The sequence below is a fragment of the Bos indicus genome, chromosome 21 (assembly GCF_029378745.1).
Source record: "Bos indicus isolate NIAB-ARS_2022 breed Sahiwal x Tharparkar chromosome 21, NIAB-ARS_B.indTharparkar_mat_pri_1.0, whole genome shotgun sequence".
Lineage (NCBI taxonomy): Eukaryota > Metazoa > Chordata > Mammalia > Artiodactyla > Bovidae > Bos > Bos indicus.
The window spans coordinates 54,884,613-54,910,628 of record NC_091780.1 but is presented as its reverse complement, the minus strand read 5'-3'; the positions used below and the strand labels follow the sequence as shown (position 1 = coordinate 54,910,628).

The 26,016-nt window shown below is 38.0% G+C and overlaps 2 protein-coding genes across 5 annotated transcripts in view; one reads left to right on the top strand and one right to left on the bottom strand.

The window, feature by feature from the left end:
• TOGARAM1 (TOG array regulator of axonemal microtubules 1) overlaps nt 1-21,333 on the bottom strand; it is a 78,448-nt gene extending 57,115 nt beyond the window's left edge. For 2 of the 4 annotated variants that reach the window (XM_019983739.2, XM_019983742.2), the window contains exons 1-3: nt 19,051-21,331; nt 6,913-7,069; nt 3,168-3,302 (exon numbers count right to left, since the gene is read on the bottom strand). In XM_019983739.2, coding sequence (XP_019839298.2) covers nt 3,168-3,302; nt 6,913-7,069; nt 19,051-21,096 — 2,338 coding nt within the window. In that variant the 5' untranslated portion in view covers nt 21,097-21,331. Of the gene's footprint in view, nt 1-3,167; nt 3,303-6,912; nt 7,070-19,050 lie in introns of all 4 variants that reach the window. The other 2 variants (XM_019983743.2, XM_019983740.2) reach the window with 2 other exon arrangements.
• A 101-nt stretch (nt 21,334-21,434) lies between these two features.
• The window catches only part of KLHL28 (kelch like family member 28), a 32,669-nt gene continuing 28,087 nt past the window's right edge, over nt 21,435-26,016 (top strand). The window contains exon 1 of the mRNA XM_070775513.1: nt 21,435-21,669. The gene's annotated coding sequence lies outside the window, so the exon portion shown is untranslated. The remainder of the gene's footprint in view (nt 21,670-26,016) is intronic.

The following is a 26,016-nucleotide window of genomic DNA, read 5'->3' as shown; positions in this document are numbered from 1 at the left end:
CCAATACACTACTGAGAAAGAACAAATGGCAATTACTAATAGCTCCAGAAGAATGAAGCAGATGGGCTGAAGCAGAAATGACAGAGACATCACTTTGCTGACAAAGGTCCATACAGTCAAAAGTACAGTCATGTACAGATGTGACAGCTGGACTATCAAGAAGGCTGAGCACCAAAGAACTGAGGCTTTCAAATTTTGGTGCTGGAGAAGACTCTTGAGAGTCCCTTTGACTGCAAGGAGATCAAACTAGTTAATCCTAAAGGAAATCAACTCTAAATATTCATTGGAAGGACTGTTGCTGAAGCTGAAGCTCCAATACTTTGGCCACCTGATGTGTAGAGCCAACTCACTGGAAGAGACTCTGATGCTGGGAAAGACTGAAGGCAGGAGGAGAAGGGGCAGCAGAGGATGAGATGGTTGGAAGCATCACTGACTCAATGGACATGAATCTGAGCAAACTCCGTGAGATAGTGAAGGACAGGGGAGCCTGGCATGCTGCAGTCCATGAGGCTGCAAAGAGTCAGACACTCAGCGACTGAAAAGCAACAATATGTATCACATATATCAATCTAAAAAATACAACAAACTAGTGAAGATAGTAAAAAAAAAAAAAAAAATCAGACTCACAGATATAGAGAACAAACTAATGATTACAAGTAGGGAGAGGGGTGGGGGGAGGGGCAATATAGGGTTAGGGGAATAAGAGATAGGATATAAAATAAGAGATAAGATATAAAACTATTACATATAAATAAGCTACAAGGATATATTTTACAACACAAAGAATATGGCCAATATTTTATAATAACTATAAATGGGCTATAACTTTAAAAATTGTGAATCACTACATTGTACACTTGTAACTTAAATAATACTGTAAATCAACTACACTTCAACTTTAAAAAAGGCAATCTGTAATTTTTTTAGAGGTTCCCTCAAATTTTCTGTTTTTGAAGAGTTTCCAAGACAACAGACCTAGCTTATTATATAACAAATAAAACATTTTTCTGAAGACATAAATGACTATGTATGCATTAGTCACTCAGTCTTGTCCAATCTTTGTGACCCCATGAACTGTAATCCCCAGGCTCCTCTGTCTATGGAATTCTCTAGGCAAGAATACTGAAGTGGGTTGCCATTTCCTTCTCCAGGGGATCTTTTCCATCCTGGGATCGAACTTGGGTCTCCTGCATTGCAGGCAGATTCTTTACCATCTGAGCCATAAGAGAAGCCATGTATGTATGGCTTATATCATTTGACTATGTATGCCATATACCATTTCCTTTTAATTCATATCTAACATGCTTAGGACCTCTACCTCTACCTAAACCTTATAGGAGACTTAAATGGTCACAAATTTACATATACAACCTACTAGTAAGTTAAATCTTGACTTTAGAAAAACATAATATTCCTTTAGTAGCTGCTCTAATAAGTATTCTGAGAGGTGAGAGTCCCTTGGACTGCAAGGAGATCCAACCAGTCCATTCTGAAGGAGATCAGCCCTGGGATTTCTTTGGAAGGAATGATGCTAAAGCTGAAACTCCAGTACTTTGGCCACCTCGTGTGAAGAGTTGACTCATTGGAAAAGACTCTGATGCTGGGAGGGATTGAGGGCAGGAGGAGAAGGGGACGACAGAGGATGAGATGGCTGGATGGCATCACTGACTCGATGGACGTGAGTCTGAGTGAACTCCGGGAGTTGGTGATGGACAGGGAGGCCTAACGTGCTGCAATTCATGGGGTCGCAAAGAGTCGGACACGACTGAGCGACTGAACTGAACCGAACCAAAACCAAAGACACCCTGAAGACCTGATTAAACACTGACAGTGGAGGCCGTCTACAGAGGTAACGCAAGCATGGAGGGGTATCTGGAAACAGAAGAGATGAAGCAACACAGAAAAAGCCTCTCTATTTCTACTAATCAGCAGTCTCAAAGGTATCTTGTCCAGATGTGGGGAAAAAAATCTCTATCATTAAGAAAGATAAACTAAACAATAGAGATAAACTATCTTAGTGTGAATAACACCATAAAGAAAAACACTACTACACTTTATGTAGTCATGTGGCCCTTTGGAGTGGGTGGAACAAAGGACGGTTAAAGTGGAAATGCTATATTAACTCCATCTTCTTTACTAATTTCAAATAAGCATTGTTTTTTCATCAATAAATAAAGACAGACGTACATTTCAATCACTCAGAAAATTTTAGTAAAGGATATACAAAATATCTCCAAAATTTCTGATTTTATCCTACTTCTAAGTAGTAACTGTCATAGCTATTAACTAGCATAGAAATGGAAGACATGCCTTCAAATCCAAAATTCATATGTCTGACAGCCAGCCTCAAACTCTCCATCTTGTTCTATCTTATGAATATGTAAGATACTTAAAATGATAGCTGGTTAAGCAGTCATGAGTCCTAATAGGAGACATAATAAATTCTAAATAGCTTTAAAATTGAAAACTGTTATGGACGCATATATATGGAATTTAGAAAGATGGTAACGATAACCCTGTATGCGAGACAGCAAAAGAGACACAGATGTATAGAAGTCTTTTGCACTCTGTGGGAGAAGGCGAGGGTAGGATGATCTGAGAGAATAGCATTGAAACATGTATATTATCATATGTGAAACAGATCGCCAGTCCAGGTTTGATGCCTGAAACAGGGTGCTCAGGGCTGGTGCACTGGGAGGACCCTGAGGGATGGGATGGGATAGGAAGGGAGGTGGGGGGGTTCAGGAAAGGGAACACATGTACACCCATGGCTGATTCATGTCAATGTATGGCAAAAACCACTACAATACTGTAAAGTAATTACCCTTCAATTAAATAAATTAAAAAAAAAAAACAACGTTATGGAAAATAACTGTCTTCTGCTACCATAGTACTCCTTATGGGATAATTTTATTTTCAATTACTTGGTATGAAAATGTTCATCTCTACGATGAGTTTCTAAAGTCTCTAATTAGTCATATTTATATCAAGAGTACTAAACCTAACATTTCAGTTTAACAGTTATGAAAAATTTGATTAAAATTATTATTAAAAATAAAACATCCCTTTCTGTAGTAAGTATAATTATACAAAATAACATATTAGATTTGGAAACCCCACAAAATATTTGTAAACCATTTGTATTCAAATAAAGTTGGAATTTAAACCTTTATCTTGATGACTGTTAGTTGTCCCCAGGTATTGTAAGTCAGAATCCACACTGCCAGTTTTACCACATATCTGTGAAAATCCAAGTTGTCCACATTTCCCAGAGAGATTTGTCTGATGAGTCCCACTAGTGCCTTTGGAAGGAGAAGAAAGACATAAAATCAAAAGTTTACTTCATGAACATAACTAATTCACAAATGTTGTGTCCTTTGTGTGGGAATAAATATAAGAGTATATGTACATTAAGCCAGGCGGCAAGAAAGATTTGCCTGCAGTCAGATTTGCTGTTGGCAGATCTGATTAGTGACAGGGGTTAAAGGACAGAAGATGGACTGGTCAGGCATAGAGAAAAGAAAAATATGTTGAAAAATATATACAAAGGCAGTTTCTTCCTATATGTTCCCGTCTCTCACCATGGAAGGTTTCTCTGGACCTCGATTTCCTTCTTCCAGGATTTGTAGTAAATTTACACTCTACTCAAAAAGGTCTACTGCGGGACTCGTTTTCCTTCTTTCCTAACATGTAACACACATTTGGAGAAGGCAATGGCACCCCACTCCAGTACTCCTGCCTGGAAAATCCCATGGACGGAGGAGCCCGATAGGCTGCAGTCCATGGGGTCGCTAAGAGTCGGACATGACTGAGCGACTTCACTTTCACTTTTCACTTTCATGCATTGGAGAAGGAAATGGCAACCCACTCCAGTGTTCTTGCCTGGAGAATCCCAGGGACAGGGGAGCCTGGTGGGCTGCCGTCCATGGTGTCGCACAGAGTCAGACATAACTAAAGCAACTTAGCAGCAGCAGCAGCAACAACACACATTCACGTACTTTCTAAGCTTACCCAGGTGTATTTTCCAGATCCCTTCCCTCCCACCTGCAACTTGTTAAGGTTATTTCTGGGCAGGGGAATAAGTCTGAAGGAAAAAAGGTGATATTGACCTCTCTGATGTTTAGTTCATTCTCTATAAAATTCCTTGTATGTAGTTCTAAAATTCTGATTTTTATAATTCTATGATTTCAAGCCCCTTTATCCAGCATGAACTGGATGTCTGCTAAGTTAATTCTTAACTCTATACTCTGGTTAAGTGAGAGTTGGACTATAAAGAAAGTTGAGCACCGAAGAATTGATGCTTTTGAACTGTGGTGTTGGAGAAGACTCTCGAGAGTCCCTTGAACTGCAAGAATACCAAATCAGTCAATCCTAAAGGACATCAGTCCTGAATATTCATTGGAAGGACTGATGCTGAAGCTGAAACTTTGGCTACCTGATCTGAAGAACTGACTCATTGGAAAAGACCCTCATGCTGGGAAAGATTTAAGGCAGGAGGAGAAGTGGATGGCAGAGGATGAGATGGTTGGATGGCATCACCGATTCGATGGACATGAGTTTGAGCAAGCTCTGGGAGTTGGTGATGGACAGGGAAGCCTGGTGTGCTGCAGTTCATGCAGTCACAAAGAGTTGGACATGACTGAGCGACTGAACTGAATTAAATACTCTGGTTATACTTTCTCTGTAAATCTTGCCTCACTACCAACCACAAACCCTTCTCTTCTCTAAAATTCAGCTCAAGTTCAACCTCTTTCTTGGAGTTATAAACTACTTCAATACCTATGATCTCTTCCTTTCTTGAATTGTTATAGTACTTATAATTTATATCATTCAACCTAACATTAAGTTACATGCTGTCTTATTCTCTCTTTAAAATCTGTACAGTTAGGTAAGAAATTCTAGATGATACAAAAAAACACAGGCTTTATAAAAATCCCAAGCAATGCTTCAAACTTAACTGGATATATTCTTGCATTTCTTTTTCTCTATCAAATAAACATTCAACTACACAATCATTGTAAGACCTCATTTTTATATGAAAATATTATGGAATTTTATTGCATAAAGATCTACAAATTCTCCTAGGGTAACAATGTTTTCTAAATATTGTCTCATAGCCAATAAATTTCAATAACTGGTATCACTTGGATCTTAAGTAAAAGACAAACTTAAATCTTTATCTCATACTCCACTTTCCACTGCTAAATGATTTCCTTTTGTCAACACATTACCATTTTTCTAATTACCTGGGTGCTAAGTCTAGAAATCTTTTTCTATTTTATGTCATCATCATATTTTTCTGATTATTCATTTCTAGTCAATCTGTAAACAACCTTGTCACCCTAGGTGCTTTGTTCTTTAACGAAACAAGTCTCCATTAGCTCCCTATAGCTTACAAGTACTAGCTCAAATTTTTGAATCTAGAACACAAGGGTTCCCCACATTCCAATTACTCTTTGACCATCTAAAATGAAACTTGCCTTTATACTGCTGTCACAAATCTCAAGCCCATTCCTAATGTGAGCCTTTGCTCTCCTCATACCTCCTCTTAACATCTGGAATCATACATATATCCCAAGCTCAAGTATTATCTCCTCTTTAATGATTTTTCTAACTGATAAGGCCCATGATGGGACAATGTCCTCAGAATAATATAATATTTACTTTCTATAACACTTACTTTAGGCAACTAAACATCTTCCCAGTTGTTCTGGCCAAAAAAACCTTAGAGCTCTTTCAACTTCCCTCTCACACTCCTACACAACCCATCAGTAAATCACAGTAACTGTACCTTTGACTTATAATCAGGATCCAATCACTTTTCACTATAATCACTGCTGCACTGGTCAAAACCTCCATTGACTCCAGCCTGGATCACAACAGACTCCATGTTTTCTCCCTTGCCTGCATTAATCCATTTCAAATGTAACATCCCCCAAGTCTGGAAAGCAAGCCAATTGATGTTACTTCTTTTCTCAAAATATTCTTCAATATTTTGAAGCCCATTCAATAGTTTATTAGGCCTTAAATAGGAAACCGTATTATTCTCCTCAATTTAATTTTCTACTTCTCTTCCCCTTACTCTTTTCATTCCAGATTTACTAGCTTCTTCGATCTTTCTCAAATATGTCCTGTACTCTGCACTAACTGTTACCTCTTCTTGGAATCATTTGCTGTTCTCTCATGGTATCTATGTGGTTTGCTCCAAATATTCCCTTCTCAATATGGCCTTCTTTCATCACACTATTTAAAACAGGCCCTCCTCTATATTCCTCTTCTTTGCTTATTTTTTTCCATAGCATTTATCACCATTTAATTTACTCTGTTTTGCATTTATTTAATGTTTGCTTTGCCCCAACTAGAATGTAAGATTAATTAGGCAGAAAGTTTTCCCTATTTTGTTGACTGCTATATCCCCAGGCTTCCATGGTGGTTCAGTGATAAAGAATCTGCCTGCCAAGCGGGAGACACAGGTTTAATCCCTGGGTTGGCAAGATCCCCTGGAGAAGGAAATGGCAAACTATTTCAGTATTCTTGCCTAGGAAATCCTATGGACAGAGGAGCCTGGTGGGCTACAGTCCATGGACAACAATAAATATATCCAGTACTTAGAAAAGTATCTGCACATACTTAGAAACATATCTGTACACAGGATATACTCAGTAAACATGGGTTGTTGATGAAGCAAATAATGCCTTACATTAATACCCAAAGGATTTCAGTGAGAAACCCTTCCCGGATCTTATGAGACAATTGTGTCAAACTGTCCATTCTTATCAGGTCTTTAACAAATATTATTGAATTTGAACTGTCTGCCAGATTATAAGTTCTAACAGGTTCTGAATGAACTATGAAGATTAGAGAAATCTTTAACTTAGTTCAACATGTTCATTACCTGCAACTTTCACTTACCAGCAGAACATATAGGAAGAGAATCTGGGTTAAATTCCCGACTATTCTGAAATACGGTTCTTGACGCTCTTTTTCTGCTAAAACATAAATCATCGTTGACTGGCATTCCTTGAGATGGCTTTAATTTTGGAGATGGAATGAAATCATATGCTGAAAACTATAAAAACGGAATAACAAATCAGCAAATGTAGTTAAGTCTACTTGGTAATGAATATGATGGAATAATTTAGACTTAATTATGAAATTCAGATTAAAAGAAAAAATTAATAAATGTATCAAATATACAATGATACAAATAAACATCCACATATAGTACAGTACCCTAGCAGTATTTTTTCTTTTTTTTTTCCCTAGCAGTATTTTTTCATGCCGTGATATAAATGCTAATTTTTTTTCCTTTCTCAAACCTTACCCCAAATGTTTTCTGTACCTTACCTTCCTAGAGTTCACAACTGGTAGCTAGGAAGGAAAGAATGCAAATGACAAAAAGAGTGAAATGATGACTTGAATAAAGGGAAGAACGTTTCTGATTCAGCAGCATGCCATCTTTGAGCAGTGGACAATAAATGCCAGTTGAAGATCACTGAACCAGCAAGCACCCCACTTTACTCTTCTTACTGAGGCAAATTTACTATCCATAATCTGTAGCCCAAATGTAAATGTAATCTATATCACGGTTCCCTTAGGAGATTTTGATGAGAGGTCTTTTAGTTAAAACCAAAAACATAATACTTTATATACGCCTAGTACTTTATCATTTCCAACTCCTTTTCCACATACCCAGTTTGATCTTTAAGGTACAAGAGTGCCAGAACAGAATTTTGAAACTCAACCTAATCATAGTTAAAGAACTACGTAAAAGCTTGATTCAAGTGTTACGAATCCTTCACCAATAATGGCCTCGATTGTTCTGGATCATTTCACACTGATCATGGGTACAGAACATTTTAAAAACTGAGTGAACAGACAAGAAATTATATTTACTGTCCTTATATTTATTTGGAGCTTAAAGACACAATCAAATCTACACATGCAGTGAACTGTAAGTCTTCTCAGGTATGCTTAGCAAACTTTGTCAAGTGTCAAATAGCAATGAAATACAATAAAATTACAGATACACCTATTTGAAAACTTCTTAGCTATTTGACTATTACAAGATTAAGATTATCAAATAGATATCAAGTAACTTGTTATTCCTCATCCAATTTTGTGGGAAAACCATTAACTCGTTCAAAAATTAACCCCCAAAATACCAATGAGAAGTAATGAATGCTTCAGCAGAAAAAGGCCTGATTTTACTTTTTCAAAATCCAATATTATAATTTTTGAGACTGATTATAGGCTTCCCTGGCAGCACAGTGGTAAAGAATCCACCTGCAGTGTAGGAGACATGGGTTCAATCTCTGGTTTGGGAAGATCCCCTGGAGAAGGAAATGGTAACCCACTCCAGTATCCCAGCCTGGGAAATCCCATGGACAGAGAAGCCTGGCAGGTTATAGTCCGTCAGGGTTGCAAAGAGTCAATCATAACTTAGTGACTAAACAGTAATGATGACTGATTTTATAGCAGTCAGTATGCAAAGGAGGGAGCCTCCGAACCCAGGGATCGAACTCAGGTCTCCTGCATTGCAGGCGGATTCTTTACCAGCTGAGCCACCAGGGAAGCCCATGAAAAGGACACAATGGAATAAAAATGAAACCAATCACAGTCAACTTTTGATTAGATACATTAAGAGAAAATATACTAACCCAGTTAATATCATGAGTAATCCAGAGATAATTCTCCAGTATGGAATGCATTTACATTAGATTTACTCTGTAATTAATCTCTTTTTAAAAAAATGTTTTTATGTTGGAGTATAGCCAATTGACTGTTGCGATAGTTTCAGGTGGACAGTAACGGGCTGCAGCCATACAAATAATATATCCATTCTCCACTAAACTCCCCTCCCATCGGTAATTAATTTCTACTTAGAGAACAGAACATTAGAATGTATGACAGTGAAGACAGCAACTAGGGATAGTGGTAATGAGGGTGGAGATACAGTGGGCAGTAGTAGCAGTGGAGAATATATCTGCTAGTGTGGCATTTTCCAGGGTTTAGGAGAAGTCAGTCAGGAATTACATTCTGCTGTAGAAAAATCTGCCAATATTTGAAAGCAGACTGTAGGACATACCAATTATTATTAACATGACCAATTATTATTAACATGAGAGGTCCTTTATGGTCTTTCTCAAAAGTAGGTAAATTATTTTCATCAGGATAAGCTTTGATGGGACTAAACACTAAACAAGGGAAAAGGAATGAGTTAGCATAAAAGGGAAAAGTACACATATAGTTTGCAAAAGTTGTGAGCTAAATTTAGAAAATATGAAGCAGTCTGTTTAGAGCATCTTATGACTCTTAGATAGAACTGAGTTTTCAGTGTTTGAAGTTAATGTCTTAAAATTTAATTCATTTAATTCCTTGTAGGAAATGAAAGTGTTATAAAAGGTGAGTTTCACATTTAATATTAACAATGATTTGAAATTCACATAGTCTAATCTACTATTTTAATCTCGCTATTTAGTAACTCTTAACCTTTGGACTTGACTCCTAATATATTTTTCATAAAAACATTTCTTTGACCTAACACATCTTAGTTCAACTTTTGGCAAGGAGTGTTAAGGACATCACAAAAATAGTTTTAATTCTACCTTGGTATAGGTAGTAGCAAATTATCAGGATAACACCTTTTAATAGCTAACTCTCTCAGAAACCACCTACACTCCTGCCCTTATTGGGCTCATACTAAATTTATCTTAATCTCCAGCCTCCAGTTTTTGGACCTTCATTTTCTACTGGTTCTTTCTAGTTTTACCTGAACTTCAACCTTGCCTCTTAATGACAGCCATTAAAAAAAGTTTATTCCAATTACCTCCAAAATCACCTTCTGAAATATCTTTGTATGTTTTTTCAAATCATTTTCTACGCAAACTTTAAGAAAGCACAGTTGTGATACCAAATACAAGTTTTATCTCCTACTTTTGCACATTCAAGGGAAAACATAGACTGTGAGTTTAATTAATGGCCTCGGTTACTAGGTTAAAGAACAAGAAAAAAATGTTCATAAACTTAAAGGTTTTTAATACATGGCATGTACTTGTACAGAAAAAGTTCACAGAAAAATTTTACTTCAGATAGCTCTTTGGACAAATCAGACTCAGTAGAAGGCAGCTATTTGTCTTTGCCCACATTTTATCACTGTGTAAAAATAATAGTATAATTGTTTGTGCAAATTTGAACTTATCCGCTCAGGAAACACCTCATTAACTTAAATTTCCTAAATTTCCTCTACTGGTTTCACTGGTTGTATACCTTAACATTACTCCTTTTCAAATTATAAAATTGCAAAATCACATGTTCAATTAAATTTCATAATAGATAATATCTTTATTAACACAGATCAATTTTTATAATGCCATAAATGTTATAATGCTTAATATATTATTTATAATTCCCAGACTCTTAATTAAGATTTTAGACTAACAAAATGGAATGAAAAAAATTAAACTATCAAATATAGTTGATAGGTTCATATAGTCAAAGCTATGGTTTTTCCAGTGGTCATGTATGGATGTGAGAGTTGGACCATAAAGCAATGTGAGTGCCAAAGAATTGATGCTTTTGAACTGTGGTGTTGGGGAAGACTCTTGAGAGTCCCTTGGACTGCAAGGAGATCAACCCAGTTAATCCTAAAGGAAATCAGTCCTGAATATTCATTGGAAGGACTGACGCTGAAGCTGAAACTCCAATACTTTGGTTACCTGATGTGAAGAACTGACTCATTGGAAAAGACCCTGATGCTGGGAAAGATTGAAGGCAGGAGGAAAGGGGACGACAGAGGATGAGATGGCTGGATGGCATCACCGACTGGATGGACATGAGTCTGAGTAAGCTCCAGGAGTTGGTGATGGACAGGGATGCCTGGCGTGCTGTAGTCTAGGGGGTCGCAAAGAGTCAGACACAACTGAGCGACTGAACTGAATTGACAGTTGATTTACAATATGGTGTTAATTTCTGTTGTACAGCAAAGTGACTTGATTATATGTGTGTATTCTTTTTCATATTCTTTCCCATTATGGTTTATCACAGGATATTAAATATAGTTCCCTGTGTTAAATATGCTTTTAATTTATCCTTGTCTGTTATACATTATAGGATAACCATCAAACAAACAGGTTAAAGGATATACAAAAGCCTCTGGATGATGACAAAATGCATGTTTATTTCTGTCACTTAAACCATTATAAAAAGGACATATATAGTCATGGAAAGAATAAAAAGACAGCTCTTGGTTACATGAATTTCAGTTTTTTTCTGTGAGGAAACAAAAGTTGGTATCTTTGGGTGAGGTTATATTTAATATATATAACTGACACTGCCTGAGGTTAAAAAGTTACAGGGAAATAAAAGTAGGTACCCAAGGAAATGCATATGTTTTCTCCATTTATCATGATAAGTGCTATGGTTTTTTTAGACCATAAAATCAATATAATGTATGCATTATCTTATTTAATATTCTTAAGGTTTAGTTTTCAAAACTTATTTTAAAATTACTTTAAAGTTTTTAAATAGACCTGAGAATAGATATGCTTTTGGATTGCTCTTAATTTTAACAAGTACTAAAAATAAGTTTTTCAGGAATTCCCTGGTAGCCCAGTGGTTAGGACTCAGGGCTTTCACTGCCCTGGCCCAAGGTTCAATCCCTGGTCAGGGAACTAAGATCTTGCAAGCCGTGTGGTGCAGTCAATAACAACAACAACATAAATAAATAAACAGAAAAAAGTTTTTCAAATACTTCAGACATCTTGATAAAATTTTAAGAAGAAAAATAATGACTGCTTATTGGAAACAATCCAACATCTGCACTGATATTAGATATGTTTTCAGGATTGTTCATGATTTTGACATGTTTTAAAACTAAGGGTTTTTCTCTTTTAGACACTCCAATCATATTTTTAAAAGAACAGGGAGGGAGGTTCAAGAAGGAGGGGATATGTATGTACCTATGGCTGATTCATGTTGAGGTTTGACAGAAAACAACAAAATTCTGTAAAGCCATCATCCTTCAATTAAAAAAAAAAAATAACAAACAAAAACTACTTGCTGGAAATAACGTACTATCCAAGGAAATTTCAATTTTTAGGATTAAGTTCACACCAAATACATTACTGCAACTTAGTGATTTGGGATTTTCTATTACCTTTAAATTTGTCACATTAACTATTCTAAATCTTTCCCACATTCTTCAAATGTCTGATTCTCCATTTTCCATTCTCAGCTTGGTTCTTCATTTACCAGATTATGGAAGTCTAATATTAGAGCCCTGCCCTTAACATGTGACTCACAAATCAGCAGCATCAGCAACAACTAGAAGCCTACTAGACATGGAGTCTCAGAAGCCCTCTCCAGACAAACTGAACCAGAATCCGTACTTTAACAAGACTCTGAGGGAATTTTTATGGACATTAAAATTTGATAAGCACTATTCCAGAGCTCATTGTCTTCAATGTCCAGAGCTTCATTCTTTTGGTTAAAAAAAATCTGCTGTCTCAAAATCTTTCTGAATCCTAAGTTATCTTCCTTTAATTTTTTCCTCCAGTTCCAGAAGAAAAAAGACTTCTGCCTCTGTTCCAAAGCTAATCTCTCTATATACTTATGTTCTTGATTCATTCAGTATATAACGACACTAATTCCTTGCCTTTCCCTCTCAATTTGATTCTCAACTATGATTAGAGAGATCAAATCATATATTCCTTGCAAATCTAAGATCTACCACAGTACAGAGTAAGCAAGGTGAAGTCAACAGTGGCTCTTTGCTACTTTAAATGAGGTGGTTCCTATTTAAAAAGAAAACTTAGTGATAACTCATCCTGCTACATCCTACTACATCTTGTTTGGTCTTTTCTTTTACCCTCAAACCCTGAGATTCGACTTTCTCACTGAGATATCTGTGGATACTGATTGCAGACACAGCACTGCTAGTACTGTTATATAAAAAAACAACAACAGTCATTATCAACACAGTGCTTACCATTACTGAAGAAAAAGAAGTCATGGTTCACATGGGCTAAATACCAAAAGAGGAAAAAAATACTAGGCAGTGCTTTTAAGTGGAGAAGGAAATGGCAACCCACTCCAGTGTTTTAGCCTGGAGAACCTCAGGGATGGGGAAGTCTGGTGGGCTGCCGTCTCTGTGGTCACATAGAGTCGGACACAACTGAAGTGACTTAGCAGTAGCAGCAGTAGTGCTTTTAAGAGTAATCTATAAGCTTGAACTTGGCTTCACACTTAGTGGATGACCAAAAAGATGCTTAATAAATGTTTAGTGCTTGTATTAATAAATATTTTCTTATCAGTTCATCTCATAAACTTATAAATTTAGTCTCTAAAACCACTTTTTCCCATGTCTCACTGACTTTTCAGTAACCAAATTTTCTACCTTAAAAAAGCTATAGAACCTAATAACTACATATACAAGTGAAGCAAGTATGCTCCTTACTTTTCAGTCTAGGTTACCGTGACACTTAATTCATTGCAGAGAAATCTGTTAAGAAAAATATAGCTAACATGGTGGCCAAGTAGTGATGGCTGATTATTGGACCCCACTAACCCATTAAAATAGTCCTAAAAGCACAGAAAGAGATGCAAAGTTAGAATACCACAAGAATCTGCTTATCATAGTATACGTTGGGGCATAAAAATAGTCAACTAAACGGCAGAAACAAAATTAAAACATATAAATATTCAAAATTAAGAACAACTAAACCAACTGATATTATATAATCTAACATGAAACAGCCATTAAAGATCCTACTATAGATTATTTGATGTCAAAGAAAAAAAATTCATGATAAAGGAGAGAGACTTTCGTGTATGGAAAAAATAACGTCATTAGTATACACAAACTGAAATGGCACTTGAAGATGAGGCAACAAAATGTTCACCGAATGCTTTTCTCAGTAGTGAGACTGCTGAAAATCTTAAACTTCTTCTTTGTGCCTTTCTGAATTTTCCAAATTTTCTATAACAAGCACATACAACTTTTAATAATCAGATGAATTATTAGGAGGAAATTAAGAAAGATAAAATTATGAGAAAAGTATCTTCAAAAATTATTTTACAAGTAGCTAGCTGATATACAAGAATAAATCATGCTTTTTCTGATTTCATTCTCCTCAAAAATCTCTCCTGCTTTTAACAGTGATGATGTGCTTCCTGAAACTCTCTTTACTTCACTTCTAAAACCTTTGTTCTTTCTTGTTCTCTTGCAAGTCTTAGGCACTCTTTCTCTTTTCCTTGTTTGGTTCTGTCTCCTACTGCTATTCCCTAAACGGGGCTGCATGCTGAGACTGAGACTTAAGCACTATGCTCTTGTTCTGAGAGCTCCTCAAATCTCACAGTTTCAACAAATTACTTCTCAATATGTGACTTCCAAGTCTACACCCTAGTTCTTTCTTTGTCTCTTGAATAGTGGTCTTCAACAAATTCAACCAAGTGTTCTTCCACTATCTAAAACTCATTTTCCCTTGTTGGGTCTTTCTTATTCATGGATTTATTATGCATTTTTGTCACTTCAATCAAATCTGAGTTATCCCTCTTTCTCTTTATCTTCCTTTCCTCCAACACTTTGGCCACTAAATCCTTTGAAATGCCTCTTACCTGATACCCTGCTAATTCTAATGAAACTCAACAACGCACACGTAAAGTAGTCCAATAAATGTACTAACTGATCTTCCCAGTCTCCAGTCTCCACCTTCTCAAAAAAAAAAAAAAGAAAATCCCACACAACTTAGACATTGCTGCTGTTGTGATTAGCTTTCCTAAAATACTGCTTAAAAAAAGAGAAGGAAAAAACCAAAACCAAACAACCCCTGTAGTCTCAAACCACTGTCAAAATAATAGACTAAACTCTTTAATCTGGCATTCAAGGGTCTCCAGTCTGCAAGGGCCTGCTGTTTTAACCTTTCTTTTTTCCTACCACTGTTATACATAATAATCCCTCTAAGCAAACTAATCTATCTTCAAAATGAGCTACAGGACTATGTAACTGAAACATTTCTGAGTTTTTATAGACGCATCTTATGTCATTAACTTGCTCTATGTGGACAAGACAGAAATAACATTTTAACAATAGACTGCAAATGTTAAAATTAAGCCTGGGCAAGAGTCAGTACAAATTAGAAGAAGGGTCACATCATTCTGGAAAAGGCAAAACTATGCAGACAGTAAAAGACCAGTGTTTGAGAGGAGTTAGGAAGGGAGGGATGAATAGGAGCACAGAGAATTTTAGGGCAGTGAAATTATTTTGTGCGATACTACAGTGATGGATATGGGTCATGGATATATTTGTCCAAACCCATAGAATGTACAATACCAAAAGCAAATCCTAATGTCAATGCACGTTCATCAGTTGTAACAAATGCACCGCTTTAGGAGAGACGGTGTTAGTGAAGGAGGTTTCATGTGTGGGTGTGCAAAGGGGTTTTAAGGAAACTCTGTACTTTCAGTCTTGTTGTGAACCTAAACCTGCTCTAAAATATAGTACTGCGCTATTATTTTAAAAATATACATGTACTTTTAAAAACTGCACACATAAAAATATTTAGGTATTTAATCCCTGTCATTCATTATGATAATTTCCAATGTATCAATAATTCTTCTACAGACAATTTCTGAGCAAGAAAGTACAGTCAATCTTCCAAATCGATGGGTTCTGCAACCACAGATTCAACTGTGGATTGAAAATATAAAAAAAAAAAATTCTAGAAAGTTCCCAAACGCAAAACTTCAATTTTCCATTCTTTGGCTATACATAGCATTTACACTGTACTTATGCAGCTATTTACATAGCATTGACATTGTATGAAATATTATAAGTAATCTTAAAATGACTTAAGGTATACAGGAGGAGGTTCTAGGCACCAATAAACATGCCATTTCATATAAGGGACTTTAACATCTACAGATTTGGTATGCTCCAGGGTCCAGACACCAACCTCCCTAAGATACTGAGGGACAACTGTAGAGCTTAATTTCTGGGATAATTTTTAATTTGACTATCACTTCTTTCAAAAGCAATATATGTCTACACTAGAATTTCAGAAATGTACTATTTTCAGATTCTTGGCACTTTGGCCAGCACCAGAATCTTAATACACTAACATTTCTTTTTTTTTAGGCTGGGCTGCATGGCTTGTGGGATCTTAGTTCCCTGACCAGGGAACTGAACCTGGGCCAGGGCAGTGGAAGTGCCGAGTTCTAACCACTGGACTGCCACAGAACTTGCTACACTAACATTTTAGACTTGACAAATAACAAGCAGTGTTAAAAATCAATGCTTACAGAAAATCATTCACTCCCAGGTGGTTTTAAAATACATGAGAAAAACCATATGATTAAATTGTGTAAACAGGAAAATTACTTTAAAAATAACTTTAGAATTAAAAAGAACAAGCGGGAACACTGTTCACCTCCATCCATACTGCAAAAGGCATGAACTCATTTACAAAAATGATCTCCGTACCTGGCCCTTGCCTACATTTCTAGTTTCATCTTCTGCTACTTTCCACCAAACGGGTTCAGCTGTGCAGAAATACACCATTTCTTATTAATTTGGGAAATCCTTTTATAATTTAGTATCTCTGAACATTATTTCTTCAGTCTGAAATTCATCAGGACACATCCACACTAAGCAAATTACTATTCATCTTTTATCATGTCATTTGAACCACCTACAAACAAATTAAGAAAAGTTTGACCATATGAGTGTTGGATAATTCTAAGCATAGAAACAAACAAGTGCAAAGAAATATTGAGCTTTAGTAGGTAGTCAGCTGTTGTTGATACTGGTGTAGTAATTATGTTTTGTGTATGAATATCAATAAATGTAACTGATATTAGAGACCAGAAGCTGTAACTCCAATACTTTGGCCACCTGATGTGACGAACTGACTCATTGGAAAAGACCCTGATGCTGGGAAAGATTGAAGGTGGAAGGAGAAGGGGACGACAGAGGAGGAGATGGTTGGATGGCATCATAGACTCAATGGGACAGGGAGGCCTGGCATGCTGCAGTGCATGGGGTCGCAGAGTTGGACACGACTGAGCGACTGAACTGAAATGATATTAGGAACCAGGGTTAAATTGTGAGAGAAAGGAGATATAAACATGGACTAAAGGAATATGAGAAAGTCTTGTAGTGCTGGATTTGATTGGAGGTATCAATATGAATTTGTTAAAAAAAAAAAAAAAAAAAAGGTATTCCTAGGTTCTATCCACTGAAAGAGTCAATCCACAATGATAAGCAACACCACTGAGCATGTCTATACTCTGACTTTGGTTTTAAAATTCCACTTTCTAATTTAAAAAGCATTTCCTGGGCTCTTGGAAAAAACATTGGCTCCAGGTCTGGAGCAAGAAAAATACAAAGTAACCCTGGGCATCATACCATGTTTAAGTTAAGGAAGTGTTCAAAGACTTAAAGAGTCATGTTACAGGACACAGGAGCCAGCCACCGGTCAAATCAAATTTGAGACAACTTTAGTGTCAAAAGGAATACTCATGCATTTAATTATTACACGTAGAATAAAACAGAATGCCAGGTAACAAATACAGAAGGAATGTTAGACTTTTCAAAAAAGTTACCCTTTTTTGTAGTCCCCAATGTAATAAATGATCATTAGTGGATCATTAGGTATGGATCATTAGTGGATGTTAAGAACAGGGATGGAAGGTTGTTGAGGTATTCCTAGTGTCACAGAGTATCTTACAGATCATATGCTAATTATAAAGAGGAAAATAAACCTTTGCAACGGAGTGGTTATCACACCTTAACCAAGTGATGTAATATGACGTTCACAAGGTTGTATTTTTGCTAAAATTGTTTATCTTGAATGTAACATAAAGAAACAGTAAGATAGATTAAGATTCTTCAAAAATAAGTCAATGTCATGAACAAACACACAGATGGGCTTGTAATTCTATGTAAAAGACATATTAACCATGTGAATCTTGACTGACTGGATCCTGGAAGACAAAATAGTATAAAACACATTTTGGGGACAATTGGAGAAATATAAATAGAGGCTATTACTACTGGTATTCCGGGGTGTGATAATGGTATGATGGTTATAAATGGGAATGTCATTCTTAGGAGTCATATACAGAAATGTTTAGGATGAAATGTCAAGATACTTGCACTTATTTTCACATGGTTCAGCAAATACGAAGCACATATGGCAACATGACAACTGGTGAATCCAGATGAAGTATATGAATATTCACTATGTGTATGCACACATGTGTGCTCAGTTGTCTCCAACTCTTTGCAACCCCATGGAGACCTTTAGGCTCCTCTGCCCATGGATTTTCCATGCAAGAACACTGGAGTGGGTTACCGTTTCCTCCTCCAGGGCATCCTCCCGACCCAGGGATAGAACCCACGTCTCCCGCAATGGCAGGCAGAGTCTTTACCACTGAGCCACCTGGGAAGCCCCAGTAGTCACTGTACTATTCTTTTAAGTAAACTATAGATTTGGAATTTTCAAAATAAAGACTTTGGGGTGGAAAAAAAACCCTTAGTTCAGATGTCTGGTCTTCTTGGAAGGTTTTTCCCCTGCCAGTGTAATTATTTTTTCTACTTTCAGCATTTCCATAGGACTCAAAATTTCTATTTTAGCACTTAACCAATTTGTAGCTGCCCATTTACAGGTCTGACTTTTCCTTAACTAAACTCTGCAAAACCCATTTGATCTTCATTCCTAGAATGTGTTTTGTTTTTTTTTCTGGTACCTACTAGGTATTCAGTGTTTGTTGTTCGAATGAGTAACAGATATGCCAAAGTGACAGGTCAAAACCGAAATCCAGGTATTTTCTATACCAAATTGTGCCTCAAATTTAATCAAATCCATCAAGCAGAAAACCTACTGAAGGTTCCTGTGTGTTCTGTCCCATTATAATTGATACATCAGCAAACTGATTTAAAAACAAAGCATAACAACCCTCAAAGAGCCTCATTCCTCAGTCATTACAGGCATACTTCTATTTTAAATTATTTCATAGTTTCAACTCACGGAAATTAGAGAAGATGCATACCTGTTCTATGTCCTTGGAACTGGAAGTATGGTTTTCGCCCGTGACTCCAGGCTGCTCATTTTCCCATGGTAATTTATTTTTTCCTTTTCCTGCACTTAGTACCCTTCGAGTACAGATAGTTGGACTATAAGATCCATAAGTTTGCATGCTATCCCTTGTGTGGTCACCACAGTGACAGTGTGCACTCTGAGTTCTGTTACCAGCCAAAAGCCAGTCTGCATCTGCTCCATGTGCCAAATGGCTCGATCTACCCTGGGCAGATGATGGAATGAGTACCGCATATTCCACAAATCCCTGTTCTGTTAACTTTGGGAGGGTTTTCCTAGCCAATCTGGCCTGCACAGCATTCATCACTCCATCTCCATTATCCTGCAGCTCCACAGTATCCACAGCTTTGAAAAGGATGCTGGTTTTACCTGAGCCCATTGACGATGCCAACACAGCAAAGGCTTCAAGAGCTGCCTGGCGTACCCTGCGTTTGCTATCTACAAGAGCTGGGGCAAGATCAAAAGACAGTTTGGATAAGTCAAAATCCTCACTGGGATAAGTCAGGAGGGAGCAGATGCAAATGTTCACCACCTCCTCTCTCACTCTGGAATGCTTATGTTTGAGATGTTCCAGGAGCAAGCAAAGCACCTGTTGAGGACCTACTTCCTTCATTAGCTTGAGGAAGATTTTCATGTACTCTTGTTTGATCACCAACTTGTTGTCTGCCAGCACTTTGACAGAAGCTGCTATAACAGGTCCCAAGAACTGTTGTACCTGCTCTCCAAGGCGAATAACCAGTAAATGCAGGACTTGAAGTGTGCCATGGACCACTTTGAAGTTAGAATCGTCTAACAAATTATACAGCAAACTAATGAAACTCACAAGGCTAGGATGAGAGGTGGAACTTGGGTTAAAGCGACCCATCACCTGTTTCAGTTCCTCAACAGCCTGAGTCCGGTTCTTATAGTCTTCCTGATCTAACAACCTTGAATGCAGCTCCTGAGGAATAATCCCAAATTTAAGATTGCTGTTGGAAAGACTCCCTGCACAGGGAAGGGGATCTTCAGGAAATCCAGATGCTTCAAGTTCCAAATAATAAGGAACCTGACTTCCAAACTGGGACTCCAGGCGGCGATTGTAGTGTCTCCTCAAGGCAGAAGGCAGGCGAGAGATATAGGACTGAAATCGCTCTTGGCCAAGACGCTCCCCTATTTGTTGAAGTGCAGAGAAAGCTGTCTCAGATTCTTCTTCTATCTCCTGACCGCCAAGCTTTCGGGCTAAGGATATTATCACTTCGGTAAGATCTAGGTCGAGCAACAAATCCTCAGGGGTAAGCAAGATAGGGAACAGTAGTGCTGTGGAAGCTCTAAGCCGGGCATCGGTACTTTCCAGTCCTTGTTGTATAAGCGTCCTCAGCACCTGTCCAGAGCTACGCTTCAAACAGATGTGTAGGATCTGCAGCGCATCCTTCCGCAGGGCTGGATTCTCTTCTCGTAGCGAGACGACAAGCTGAGGCAGAAGAGCTAAGCTAAAGGCCTCTTCCAGCTGGCCTAACTCCCCCTGACCCCGGAGAACGTCCGAGAGGAACTGCAAGCAGAGTCGTTTCTCATCACTACCTCCTTCCACAAGCACTCGGCCCAGAGCCCGATAAAGCGCTTCCTTTCGTCGGGGGAAGCCAAGTCGACCGCCCCGCCGCGGCAAAGCAGCCTGTAAAGCCTGGAAGGCCTCGGAAGGATCGGGCGCGGTCCGCAGTTGTTGAAGGAGCCGAGTCTCCTCTTCATCTCCCCCCGACAAACCACCTCCAGGCCCAGACCAACTACTTGAGATTGCCTCCGCGGGCATCAAGAGGGTCGAGGCCAGAGGCGAAGGTGTCGGGGGGCAGGAACCGTGATCTCCGGCAGCTCCACGGCAGCAATAGTTTTTCTCGCCTCTCATGGCGCCCCCACCTCGACTATCATCAGTCTCTGGGGCGGAAGGACGACTGCGGCTCTGGAGGCGATAGGCACAGAGGGATGGAAGGGGCGGCAGCGGGAGCAGGGCTGAGGGCGCAGCCGCCATGGAGGGTAGTCAAGTGGCGGAGACTAGAGCAAACCATCGTCTCCGAAGGGCTCGATGGAGCCCAGCCTTCCTGTTCCTCTCCAAGCCTCGACCTGCAGAAGAGAAAAAGGGAACAACTTGAGCCCCTGACTCCCGGAGGCTGCCTTCGGCAAAATGGCCCCCGACTGAGCCCCAGACCCCACAGCTGCCACCGGGCGTAACCAGGGGCACCACGTGACCAAACCGATCGCTTCCATGGTGATGTACCCAGCGCGGACCTCTTGACCCGGAAATCAACCTGCCGTGATGCATGCAGGGTCATGTAGTCCACGTCAGAAATTCGGGCTAGGCGGAAGGGCTCGGGAAAAGGAAGTGAGAACGTTGCGAACGTAAGGAACGTATCTGGAATGGAGAAGGCGAGGAACAGATAAAGCATTAAGCGGAAGTGACGCTCTCCTTGCTCAGGGCGGAAATTCCCCGCCCCACCCGTAAGAATTAGGGTTTGACTAGAGACAAGTAAGGATCTTGCCCGGTCTCGAGTTGTCCACGGCTCCTCCTCCTCCTGTCGCTGCGGGCGTGATTCCTGGGACTCAGGTATTTTCCTTTGCTGTCCTTTTGCAGCGCAGGCTTTGACAGAGTTCTGCTGGAGTGCCGCTGGTGTTAGAGTAAGATGTAAAGAAATGAACGGGAGCAAGCAGGGACAGAGGCGACATCTTCTTGTGCAGGGCTCGTTATCGCAGTAAACGCGTTGTTGTCTACAGCCCTGAGTAAGGGCGATCCTTTCCTCCTGCGGTCCGCATACCGGTACGAGAGATCCGGACTAAGGCCAAGCTCAGAGCTCGCGTACTTTTTTTCAAATCCCGGTGTTTTTGGACCTTACTCTCCCCGTCCTCTCCTACCTACCCCCCGCCCCCGCCTCAGTCCCCTTTTCCTACTTCTCTTACCCTCGGGTTGTGAAGGGTTGGTGGTTTTCTGTCGTTTTCCCTTATCCTCATCACTTTAAGTTCTCTTTGAAAACGTGCTTGATCTGCAGATAAATCTGTTTTTCCTTGTAGCTAACCTTCTGTCCCTTATAGGTTCTCAAAGTCTAATGCAGTTCCTCTGTGGGACTCACCCCTTTTCCCCGCTAGCTCCCTCTGCCACCCCAGCCTGCCTGCAGGATCTTCGCGCAGCTCTGCAGCCTTTCAGTCTCCTGGAAACCGAGATTGCAAAGACAATTTCAGTTGCGGTTGAAGTTCTTTGCCTCACTGTCCTCAGAGAATTCCGCCCTATAGTTTTAGAGCCGATGATTGACATTTCTTTGTTTTAGGCGAACTGTGAATTTGGTGAGCAGTCTTTCTTCCTTGTAATTAAACGTAGGCGGAAACAATTGAAGAGCTGGAGTGCTTAGTGTGAGGCAGAGTTCTTTCAAGTGCGGAAGAGAATATTTTGGGGAAGGAATAATACAATTGTTTTTGAATGACCCAGTGAGAAAATTCTGTTATCAAGTCTCCAGTTTATGCACTTAAAATACCAGTGTTCCTACCCAGTTCTGTACCGCACAGAATGTCTCCTGAATCCTTTTTTAAGTCTTACTATGACAAACCAATTTTATAAAAATATTTGCTGGATAAGTAAGACAAGCTCAAAAATCATTTCTGGATATTGTCTTAAAGTACAATTTGATTATTATAGGTTTCTTTTTTCCTTTTCTTTTGGAAGTAGAATAAATGAAAACGAAGCCTGTGTAAACATGCATCCTTTTGCTTTGGTTTAAATTCTAGGATGTTAGTTAATTTTAATCAATCATTTTAGTGTTTAAATGAATCTCCCTTAATTTGGTTTGACTATATTTCAGTAGACGAAAAACTTTTTTTTTTTTTTAATTTTGTGGGTAGGATAAGGGCAGAAAAGTGAAAACCGAGACATGATTTTGACAGTTGTCAATGAGAAAGAATGTCAGTTTCTCATATTTCCAGAGAAAGAAGTTCAAATTCATACTTCTACTCATGTATGCTAAGGTATCAGGAACTCAATTCAGACTAAACTAAAAGAATGATATACACATCAGAATGTAACATTAGAATGCCAGTTTATGTTGAAATAGAAGATAACCCTTTTCAGTGATCAGAATTTTCAGGTTGAAAATCCAGTGCATTCTTTCCTGTATCCAAGAACTTGGGAAGTTGTGTGGTAATGATGGAACAAAGAAAATGAACTTAGAAAGTCCTGAATTATACAGCATCATTAAAATTATGGTAGAAGTTTAAGAATTACCTATTCTGTCTATAAAAAATACTTTTCAAGGGATTTGAATGCTTAAATCAACTACTTATATCCTTTTCCTTGAAACAAAGCAAGATGAGTTTTCATTTTAACCCCTTTTCTTAGGGCCCTGTAGAGCACTATGTTATAGATTGCAGTAGATATTGCAATTTTATATCTATTACCTTTAATTTCCTTGATGAAGACTTGGAAGATGCATTATTCTCTATGATGGATATTTAGGAAATGGGACCTTATCAGCATCCCATATCTTACTAATTATCTTTTAGGTTTGAAAGTGAAAGTCCCCGAGTCGGGTCCAACTCTCTGAGACCCCATGGACTGACTATGCAGTCCATGGAATTCTCCAGGCTAGAATACTGGAGTGTGGGTATACTTTCCTTTCTCCAGGGGATCTTGCCTACCCAGGTATCCGTCCCAGGTCTTCCCCATTGCAAGCGGTTTCTTTACCAGCTGAGGCACCACGGAAGCCCATCTTTGAGGGTTATTTTGTGGAAAATAAATCTCATCTATTTAATGTGTATTCTGTTTATTTCTATCATGAAACAAATTTTTTAAAAAATTTTATTCTTTAATTCTAGGGATCAAGGGAATTCTAGACATTGTGTATTGACTTGTGTTTTGTATTTATCTATGTATAGAGATATTATAAATTTCTACTACTACTTTCTTAAGTTTCAGAGTAGTGGAATACAGTATTGGGTATATTAATAGTACACCTCTGAAAGTTGAAAAGGAGTAATTAAGAATACATTGCAAATAGCAAATTCAGATTTTAAAAAGTTAAAATAGTAATTTGAAGATAATTTCAAGAAAGTTTAGTTAAATTAATGGGTTATAAGAATGTGTGATACATACCTTAATTTTTTGAACTGAAGTTAAGATAAACAGAGTTGCCCTAAAAACATTCCTTATTTCCACAGTCAGAATAAAATATATATTGGTTGGATTAACCACTATAGTTTTTTCCTCGTTCTTACTCAAATTTACAGACATGTAGGGATATTGGAAATAAGTGCATTCTGTAAACTGTTAAGAATTTTGTATAGTTTAAGAAGTTATTGTGAAGAAATGCTATGCAAATGAAAAGTGCTCTTGACATTAACAAGTAATTATAATTATACTATTATCTATTGAGTGTTTGCTATGTGCCATACACTCTGCTTAGTACTTAATATTAACTCATTTAATCCTCACAACAGTTTTCTGAGGTTACATCATCTACATTTGTACTACGGCACATTTTGTGGGTGTTTCCATTGGAAAGTAATTACTGAAATTAGTCATTTTAGCTATGCTTAGAGCTTTGGAGAAGTTTTGGGGGAGGAGAATGTTGAAACTAGGATAAAATTAGGTTTTTCCATCATTAATCATTCATATCTATTACTGTGTATTATTTGATTGTATGTATTTTAATTTTCCTCTTTGAGTTTCTGTTCTGAGGCTTTTTGGTTTCTTGCTTGAGTCAGAACTTTAATAAGGTTAAGAAATTATGAGCTTATTTTTATCCATATAGAATTAAACAGGTTTTCTTACTGTGTATCAGTGTTATATTTCATTTACTTAGATTTAAGTCCCAAATCCACTGTTCATTTCAAGTCAAAAACTGTACTTTTAAACAATAAAAAAACCTGTTGCATTTTAAGCACTAATCTTTATAAATTAACAGAATATCACGTTTTTTCTAACCAGTTTTTCAGTAGATGGGTTAATTCTATAACTTCAAGCTTTTACTGGATGTGGTAATGGCTTTGGGGACTTGCTTTCTTCTGTATTATTTTGGAATCTATGTACAGTGAGTGATTTGTATAACAGGCGTCTAATTTTACTTTTGTTTCTCCGGATATAATGAAAGTCAATCTCAGATAAAAGGAAAATATGCCACCTTGTTCCATAGGTTCAGTGTTAAAATTATATGCCTCTTGAGGTTTGACAGAAAGCAACAAAATTCTGTAAAGCAATTATCCTTCAATTAAAAAATAAATAAATTTAAAAAATTATATGCCATAATTACTTGAATTCTGTGAGAACTGAAATGTGGAAAAGAAATTTAAACAATTCTTGTTTCTCGTCACCATTTATTTGCTCTTATTATAGCAGATAATTGCCTCCCAACTGATTTCAGCACCACTGTTTTGTAGCTTAGGTGTCAATTAAGTATAACAACTCAGAACTTGACCTTTATTAGCTTGGTTTCAGAATCTAAAATTGTGAAGTTGCTGTAGACTATGGAAAGTCTGAGTCTAATTTTATCTAACATTTGCTGATTGCATCTTTCTGTTATGGTTTAAAATGCTTTTCTTTTCTCTCTATTTCTTATAAAGTAATACTTGGATCAAGTCTATTGACTTCGTTTGATTTTGGTGTGTGTGTGGTGGGTTATAGGTGGTATTATGATCTTCTGTCAGAAGGCCCTGTTGTCTGGTGGTCTCTGTTTTTGTGATGTTAGCAGCCCTTCATAACCAATGCCTGCCTCCGTTACTTCGTTAAGATTGAGAAATGATGATATTCTATCATTCCTTCGCTAAAAACTGGGGTGCTTGTATAAAGAAAAACTTACCCTCATCTGCTTGGTAACCGACTTGTACAGTTAATATAGGAAGTTCAGTTGCTCAGTCATTTCTGACTCTTAACAGCCCCCTGGACTGCAGCATGCCAGGCTTCCCTATCCATCAC